This window comes from Medicago truncatula, chromosome 4 (genome assembly GCF_003473485.1).
Source record: "Medicago truncatula cultivar Jemalong A17 chromosome 4, MtrunA17r5.0-ANR, whole genome shotgun sequence".
NCBI classification, from domain to species: Eukaryota; Viridiplantae; Streptophyta; class Magnoliopsida; order Fabales; family Fabaceae; genus Medicago; species Medicago truncatula.
In genome coordinates this window covers 45,611,748-45,621,583 of record NC_053045.1, presented here as the reverse complement: position 1 = coordinate 45,621,583, position 9,836 = coordinate 45,611,748, and the positions used below count along the sequence as shown (strand labels likewise).

At 34.2% G+C, this 9,836-nt stretch overlaps 1 protein-coding gene across 1 annotated transcript; it reads left to right on the top strand.

Annotated features, from left to right (window-relative positions):
• Nucleotides 1–4,554: 4,554 nt before the first annotated feature.
• LOC25493300 (tRNA (guanine(10)-N2)-methyltransferase homolog) lies at nucleotides 4,555–9,326 on the top strand. The gene is given in 7 exon segments (XM_013601770.3): nucleotides 4,555–4,939; nucleotides 5,275–5,486; nucleotides 6,644–6,961; nucleotides 7,126–7,200; nucleotides 7,370–7,444; nucleotides 8,602–8,806; nucleotides 8,809–9,326. Coding segments are annotated over 7 exon segments (1,446 nt in total). The 5' UTR covers nucleotides 4,555–4,722; the 3' UTR covers nucleotides 9,153–9,326.
• The last annotated feature ends 510 nt before the right edge of the window (nucleotides 9,327–9,836 follow it).

The following is a 9,836-nucleotide window of genomic DNA, read 5'->3' as shown; positions in this document are numbered from 1 at the left end:
CTTTTATTAGGTCACGCTACCAATTCCACGTGTCAAATACTTTTTTTTTATTTTAATTTTATTTTCAGATCTCCTTTTTTTTGGTACAAATTTTTTGTTAAAAATACTCACTCATAGTATATTAGTTGTACAAAATTTATAAATAATGTAAATGTAAATTCATCCACTAATATAGACACACCAATTCACCATACATTATTTATGTTCGACTTTATTTATTCGTAATGTTTGTTATTAGATCTTGCATGTCTATTAAATCTAAAAGTATGTCTTGATTAACTTTTTCTTTTTATGTACTAATTTTTTTTTTGTCAAGTAGCCTAGTGGCTAGAGCTCACACAATTTACTTGTGGAGAAGTGGAGTGTTCGGAGTTCGAACTTCGACCCCTGCATATAAAATGCGATATCCCTAACAACTGAGTTAAGCTCACGGGAATATGTACTATTTTTTTATTGTTAGTGCGCTGCGGAATGCTAACTCCTTTTTTCTATTTCTGCCACATGCATTCCATATTAGGTACAAGTTATTTTAACTACGGCTTATTTGTTAAATAGACGCCTTACTAAAATATTAAAAAGGTTCCCACCAAAATAAGCTTGGTTAGCGGCAAGTGTGAGTTCTCTTATTATGTTTGGCTCTACTTGCTATAGACATGTTCTTGATCAACTCAGGAAGAAGTTTGATGATAAGGAAAAGCAAATAAACATATAGTTTGATATCATGATACATGAGGCTACAAAACTGTTCAATATAGTGACTAATACAAGTTATAATTAACATACAGATGATTCTTGTTGAGCTCAGTTGAAATTGGCACAAGGAAGAAAAACTTACTAGTGTGTGATTTGATCTAAGCATTAGTAAAAAAGAGCCTACAACCGGTGAATCAAGAATATCAATCAGAGTTAAACGACCTCCCGTGAGACCAAATGATTACGAGAAGATAACAAATTCATTAGTTAATGTATATGGTGGTCTAGTACACCTACCAATGTTCTTTAAGTCGATAATTGTGAAAGTTGAGGAGAGAGTGCAGGAACTAAAGTGGATAGATGCGGTGAAAGAAAAATATAAGTCCATATAAAATAATGAATCTTGGGGGTTAATCCATTGTCATCGCACAAGTAGCTTGTTGATGCTAAATGGATAAACAAAGTAAAGCTTAGTCTGAGGAGAGAAGTTACAAAGAACAACCTTAGATCGGGGTAAGATGATGTTTCCAAATGGAGAAAATGGGTTATGACAAGGCGTTTTCTCCAATTGCAAGGATAAAGATTTTCATAATGGTGATGGCACTTACTAACTAGTCAATACATCAAATGGATGTCAAATTTGATTTATGAAATGGACCACTAGAAAAGAAAATGTGTGTGTAATTAAGCTTCCTAGTTTTGAAGGCAACAAGCAAGATCCAAAGGTATACAAGATGTAAAGTCAAAAATCTTTGTATGGTTTCAAGAGTCAAAGGTATACAAGATGGAAAAGTTTGTGTATGGTTTTAAAGCATGAACATAGGGACAAGAACAAAGAAATTATTGGGTTTATCATTCAAATTGGTTTCTTGAAATGCACTTGTAAGCATGGAAGTACATGACGCATGAATCAGTGCTATGAACTTTAGCTAGTTTGACTATAAGTTGATGATTTACTCCTTATTGGTAGTATTATGCTAAAATCAGAAAGTTCAAGATGAAAATGACGAAAGAACTTGAGATGCCTATTCTAGGTGAGTTGTCCTATTTCCTTGACAAATAATTAAAAATAATAAAAGGAGGCATATTGATTCTTCAAAGTAAGTGTAAAGTATGCATTAACTTACTTGAGAAATTGAAAATGAAATTGAGCAATCATGTCAGCAAGGGCATGTGTTAAACAAACATAAGAGGTTAGGCAAAGAAGAAAAAGAAGAAGAATAGGTAGTCGTAGATGCTACTGCATTTCGAATAATTGTTTCTTCTCTAAGGTATTGTTGATGGAGCAAGAATTTAGTTGAGGTTAAGCTGATGTCCTCAATGGTGATTCTATTCTCTTCAAGAGATTGACGTCGAGGAGAGAACTTTTGTCCCTTAGATGTGGGTTCTTTGACTTCTTCAGTAGAGTGTTAAGTACGATTTTTTTTAGTTTTTTTAAACAATTAAGAAATGCATAAAATATAAATATAATCAAAACGATAAAACGGATAAAACGAAAAATAAGTTTGTTTGACCAGCTAGATGATTCTAATTACAACGTGTAAGCTAAGTATTTATAGCAAAAACTATTCTTATTGGCCAAACGGCATGGCCAATAGTGTGAAGCCTTTACGACTATTTTCATGGGCAGTGAGCGAGTTTCCATTATTAGGGGGATCGCGGAGCCCCATATTCGTATGTCAGTCTCATCTTTCATGGCATGATTCATTGATATGGTCCTTGGTACACAAATCCACTATGATCGCGCTTCATTCCTCTTTGTGATAGTAGCGCCAAAAACATTAAACGTGGGTTTTGAGCATCATTATATAGTCCCGATTTGTCTTAACCCAATATGATATCGTTACCACCCACATACTCAACTGGTGGGCTCAAGAAAGAATCACGTTCCCTCACTCGATTGTTCCAACATTCACTTAACCTTCCAATATTGATCGCTAACACACATGTCTTTTGAAGAAGATTTGCATCGAATAGGTAAATTGATCCAAAGGGAAATCCCACAGACTTGGATGCAGTAGAGGCCTTATAAGTCGTACTATATTGGATTTGGTCTTCTCTTATGGTGTCTGCCTCCCAAAGTTTACAAATAACTGACCCTTCAAATAGGAGACATTTTGAGGAACTTCGTGGGTTTCAAGAGTAAAAACGACATCGCTGCCAATGGCCTTGCTCAAATACAAAATGTTACAACCGTGAAAATATGCCTTCAAGCAAATTTGTGTAATATTCGGAGGGAGAAAGAAGGACACTCATATCGTACAAGAGAGACAACAAGTCGAGAATAACAACCTTTCCAGTAGCGAGGCAGCAATAGATCAAAGAAGAACTGAAGAGGATTACCCCAAAATCAACACAGCTAGTCGAGAAGTTAAATCCGAGCAAAGGAAACTTGTACAGAGATTCCACTTGGATCAAAGTCACCCTGACATCTCTATCAAATAAAAAACATATCTAAAGAAGGATGTTCTGGATATCCAATATGGGAAATGAGATGCTTGAGAATCTCTTTGCCACATGCCAGATGATTGACTTTGGTTACCACATCAAATGCTCTATAATATTATCCCTCGAACTATAACTTCGGATTGTCCCAGTGAAAAATTGACCACACAACTTTCGATGATTTTTTAAACTTTTGAGAATTTGACCAGACAATTTTCAATGCAACACCGTCATATTTGATTTTTAACAAGTATCATAAAGACGATCGTTAGCATCAGTGGCGGAGCCACATATAGCTGAGAGGATGCAGCTGCATCCCCTGAAATTGTGAGATTTGCACCAAGTTTTCTATCTTATGTGATTATGAATCCCCTCATATTTGAGATCTGCACCACCTAACTCAAAGATAGAACCATAGGATCGAGCGGTGCGGGTGCAGTAACATGTTTGGACGACTTTGCTTATTATTAATTGATCATCTGTTAACTACAAATGCTATATACATATTACTTAATAGTAAATGTAATTCATCCATTACTCTTCTAAAAGAAAAGTGTAATTCATAACTTTTTTCTTAGAAAAGTATGCAAAATTTTCATAATTATTTTTAATAGATGATTTAAGATATTAAAGATAAAAAATATACATTGGTATGTACGACAGAATCAACTGTGTCACTTAATATGGAACGAAGGGAGTATTATTTATCCATTAGTTTATCAACTTTTGAACTTAACAATGATTTTGCTCATAACCACAACAATTGTCGAATAGCCCTTTTATGTTATGAAGGTTGGGAAAACTAATTTATGTAATCAAATGAAGATGAATAGACGAATGATTATCTTGTGCATTATATTGAGAGACATGTTAGACAATATTGATAATAAGTTGATTGTTCAACGATTTCAGAACATGTAATTGGGTAAATGACAATTGCAAAGTATATATATATACAATTGAGTTTAGTATATATATATTTTTTTTATGATATTATTTCAATTGATAATTAAAGTTCAAAAGTTTAAACCCGCTTACTCGGGATCCTGGCAACGCCACCGGTTAGCATGACTTTTATTTTATTGGAAAGTTTTTGTTTGATTTTTTTTTCTCACGAGTTCTTGTTTGATTATATATATTCTTTCGGATGTTAAAAAAAAATGACTCATTTAGATATATTTTTTCTTTTACAAAGATACATTTAAATTTTAATAGTTACAAAAAAATAGATAAATATGAATTTTAATGTTTTGTCAAAAAAAAAAAAGTATTTTAATGTAGAAAATAATTTTTTGGTTACATTTTTAATGTAGAAAATATGCAAAGAGGACACTTAAAATTTATTTCTCTGAAAGCTTAATCCCAGCCAAACTCTCAATCCATACCATCCATATTTTTCTAACATGTAAATCCAACGGCTAGAAGGTTAATTTGAAGACTATGATAGAGGGAAAAGAAAACCGAAGTCCAGTTCCGGCGAGGGTTTTGAAACAGGGTTTAGGAGCACCACCAAAACCATTTTTTTTGTCTCTGCTCTTCAAACTTCAACCTTGTTTCTTCGATTTCTGAAGAGACAACAAAACCATGTGGTATCTATGTGTTTTCTTTCACAGGTTATTGGATTACAGAAAACCCGAAGTTGAATCTTTAGCCAAATTGTTTGGAGCTTTTGATGACAACCAAAACGACGACGTTCATCCCCAATTGCAATGGAAGCTCCCTCTTCATCACCACCCAGATTCTCCTTTCCATTTGGTTAATCTCCCTTCAGAAGAAATTGCTCGTAACATTGCTAATCGAAGTTAGTTTTCAATTTCTCCTTTTCTTCATTCTGAATCTCTGATTATGGCTACAATTATTTTAGCTTTTTTTTTTTTTTGAAGGAACAATTATTTTAGCTTAGCCCTTTAATTATTTTTCATTTTTATTTAGTGGGTTTGTTTAAATTATTAACTATTTATAGTGGGTTTGTTTAAAGTTTCAATTTTTCATTATGGATTTGTTTAAGTTTATAACTTTTTGTAGTGGGTTTGTATAAATTTTAATCTTTTTTATGGGTTTGTAGAAATTTTTAATTTTTTATATTGGGTTTGTTAAAAATTTCAATTTTTTTTATGTGGGGTGGCAATTATGTAGGTATACTTGTGAAGGGAATGTATGAGCTATGGGGTGAAGGGGGTAGCTATGAGGAGTTGAAGGATTCTATATTGAGTTATCCAGATGAGAGAAAGTTGCCATACTTGGAATCTAACAGCACTTTCAGGATTACTGTTGATACCTTTGGGAAGGTTATAAGTCTCCAGGAGCATAAGGAACTCATTCAAGGGTTCACGTATATCCCTTTCAAGGTTGTGTGTCCTTTAATTTGATTTATTTATTGCATTGGTGCTCTCTGCATGGAAAATTATGATCATGAGGATACTGTCACTTCAGTCCTATGTAAATACCAATTGATAGATTGGGAAAATGTTGTGAAATTTTAGATTCTTCCTTGAGTGCAGGAAACTGTTGACTCTATGCTTACTTTTGATGTTATGCGTGCTAAGGGACCTTTTTTTGTGTTTTGGATTTTGTAGATTTGTAGGTTAAGTGTAGTTACTTAAAATGCAGTTTGAGTCATTTCTATTCCCTGTCATTTCATTGGAAACTATATCATCTGATTTGGGTTTGGCATGATTAAAACTACATTATGGTTCTGTTTGGTAATAAAAACAGCAGATAGTCGATATACTAGCTTATAGCGGACGACCTTGTAAATGATAGTGAGTAAGCTAGCAAATTGAATTTGTAATGTTGGGTAAAATTAGTTGCGGAACTAGCTTATAAATATGAAATGACATAAAAAATATACATTTGATTAATATCTATTTTTTTCAATTAAGATCACAGGGGTAAAATTGAATTTGTAATGTTGGGTAAAATTAGTTGCGGAACTAGCTTATAAATATGAAATGACAAAAAATATACATTTGATTAATATCTATTTTTTTCAATTAAGATCACAGGGGTAAAATTGAGAGAAAAAAATGATAAGCTATAAGCTATTTGAATTAACTTATCGATAAACGCTATAAGCTTGTGAGAAAAAACTATAAGCTCGTGAAAAAAATTGTAACCAGTTCTATTTTTCTTGTATGAGCTTATAAGCTATAATCTATATGCTATAAGCTCAAAATTTTGTCTTGCTTAACAGAAGCTATAGCTTCTATTGAGAGTTGCCGGAGTTATGTGTTTTCCATCCCTTTGTTTGATTGGATTTTTTTGTTAGTATCCAGGATTTTGCAGGTTAATTTTCATCACGCCTTTTGAAGCTTCTATTTTATTGAGCACTGTTTTACTATTTTTTTCTTCCCCATATGTTTTCATTTGAGATGGCCATTTTGAAGTCAGATGCATTACAATGAATGAAATTTCTCATTATTTATTATGATGCCTTTTTGAAAAAACTCATACACCGATAATAATATTTCTTTTATCCATCATTGTTTGGTCACTTTGTTTGCAGGGAAAAGTAAATTTGAGAAAACCAGAGCACAACTTCTGGCTGATAGAAATCGATAATTGTGAAGGTAATAATGGTCTTCCTCCAGTTGAACAAAAGAGAATCTTCTTTGGTCGTGAAGTTGGTGCTGCTGATAGGAAGCTTTTACCGACATACGAGTTGAAAAGCCGTACTTATCTTGGGCCAACAGCTATGGATGCGGAGATAGCTTTTCTAATGGCCAACCAAGCACTGGCTACTCCGGGGAAACTAGTTTATGACCCTTTTGTTGGAACCGGAAGTATTCTTGTTGCAGCAGCTCATTTTGGAGCAATGACCATGGTCTGCTTCTCCTTCTTCATTCTTCTCTTTTTCTTTTTTTTTGCTCTCTCTTTCTTTCCAACTTATCCTTTCACAATCTTTTGCAATGGGTTCTGTTTAGGAAAATTCATGTCAATATGCACGTGGATTATTTTCTTTAACGATACTTGATCTAAATTGTTCAGGGTGCTGACATTGACATTAGGGTAGTACGTGATGGACGTGGTCCTGACCGTAATGTTTGGAGTAATTTTAAGCAGGTAACTGTAGCAAATGTTCTTACACTTGTTTTATGGCTAGTAAAAAATGTGTTTGTTTAGTTTGAATTTAGCACCACTTATATGATGTAGACTGAATTTGCTTGAAATAAAGCACACAATATGATGTCTATATCTTTCTGATAAATTTATTTGGCTGTATATTTTGCAGTATGGATTGGAAATGCCAGTTGGTCTTTTAAGGGCTGACAACAACCTTCCTCCCTGGCGTCCGGGGCTGAAAGAGGTAAATTTTTGAAAAAAGATTCATGTTCTTGTACATTGCTTCGTAATTTTTTCGTCTGATCAGAAAGGAGAGCATCTATGTGCTGTGTCTTGACACACAAATTAAGAATTTTTCCAATCTCAGCAATTGGTTTTGCCTTTTATCTAACTGAAAAGTGACTGAATATAATCAACATGTTTTGTGGTTTATTACCTCCCTTTCGGTAATTGTGTTGCTGACTCTGGCTTTCTGTCATTTACAAGTTAATTGCGGAAGGGTTAGATTGGCATTACTGATAATAATATTGGTAACACCTGGTAATTTTACAGTTAGGCAATAGACTTTATCATGGACTGGCTATGCTACCAAGTCCAACCCTACCTTTTATCTTGTCCTGGCACTCTATAAGCATCCGCTTTTGTTCGGTGCATAGTATTTGAGTGCTGAATCCCGTCTAAGGAGACTGTTTAACGACAACAACCAAGCCTTATTCCCATATCTCACTAGTTGCAAATTAGAACAGACATAAGCTCCAATGGACATAGAACATATGCATTATACCAAATCCTTTTGTTTATAATTTTCTATTACTCAAGTCATTAGCTGATTGTATAGGCATCGGATTTAATGACAAATCCTTTTAGGGTGTGTTTGGATGGAGGGTTTAGGAGGGGAAGGGAGGGGAGGGTTTAGATTTCATTTTTAAATTACGGACACTATAAAATATTAACATGATAAATGATCATATAATACTTCAATCACACTTAATTTATTTTAGAGAAACATGTTATATAGTCCGTAATTTAAAAAAGAAAAACAAACCCTCCCCTCCCTTCCCTTCCCCTCCTAAACCCTCAATCCAAACACACCCTTAAAGATTTGAGGGGAGGGGGCATTAGTATGAGCTATGAGGTGAGTAGGACTAATATTTGGAAAAGACACAACTGGTTGTTATTATATATAATGGTAGAAATTTTTAGTTGCCGGCAAATTTTGCCACCGTTGATATGTACTGGATTTGGGAATATACCTTGGGGCATTATCCCTAATCTTGTTCATAAGCAAAAATTTGTGTTCGAGCTTTGAAGTGCAAAAATAACTTGAATGGATGAAATTTTATTCATTATTTTTGAACTATTTTTAAAAAAAAAATTATTAATAACTTTGTTTTTTACAAGGTATTTGATGCGATAATATGTGACCCTCCTTATGGAGTGCGAGCCGGAGGACGCAAATCTGGTGGTAGGAAGCTACTAAAAGGGGCTGTGGAGCCTTACATTGTTCCGGACGACAAAAGAACAGACCACATACCATCGACTGCACCTTACAGTTTAGTTGAGTGTGTACATGATTTGCTTGATCTTGCTGCCAAGATGCTTGTATTGGGGGAAGACTTGTGTTTTTCTATCCTGTATTGAGAGAAGAAGAGTCTCCACATAATCATTTCCCGGAGCATCCATGTTTTAAGCTGATTTCTTCTTCTGAGCAGATCCTTAGTTCACGATATTGCAGGGTATTACTGACAATGGTTAAGATAGGTCCTTACACAGAGGAAATAAGTTTGGCAGCTAGGATGCAACATCTTGAATTTAGGGAGAACCACGTAAAGTGGCTAGAAGATGGTAATCTTCATTCTGCAGTTTTCAGTCCAGTGGATGCTCAGTTAAAGGAGACTGGCGATTATAAGATTAAGGATTCAACCAAGAAATATAGAGGAAAATACGTTTAGACTTCACGGGTTAGATGCCGGTGTATGTTTCTATGTCCGAGGGGATGAAAACTTTTCACTATAGAGGCCAGTGTACCCATATGCTTCTTTTTTCAATTAGTGATATTTTTGTCTAATTTTGTGGATGTATGTTTTTATTCTCTTATTTAATTTAACGGAGTTCATACATTCTTACTCTCTTTAGCCAGCACGATTGGTGCTTAGCTTAGGTTATCTTAAACCTTGGTGGTGATTGCAATCTCAAACTTCTTAAGCTAGCAATGCTAGCTTGGTTATTTCACATCACGAAAATTGCTCTTCTCCCTTTGAAAATTGCTCATTCCCTTAATTATGTCCAGTGTCACGCTCGGATTTTTCGATGCTGGGCATTTTTAGCATGAGTTGACTCAAGTAGGAACGTGAATGAGCAAAAATAAAAGAGAATAGCAATTTTTTTACATCACTAGTATGACGGTACTATTTATGAGAGAAAAACCATACGCTTTTATCAATATTCTTTCATGCAATCCTCAGAAATAAAATATATGTTTACCAAATATAAATATAAATAAGTCAAAAAAAAATTTGATTGATAATATATGGCATGCCAAAATGAAAAAAATAGAGTATTCTAGTTTCAAAACATAACATGGCTAGATTAGTACACTCCTCTCCCCTCAAAGATGCTTGAATTACATTCCCCTC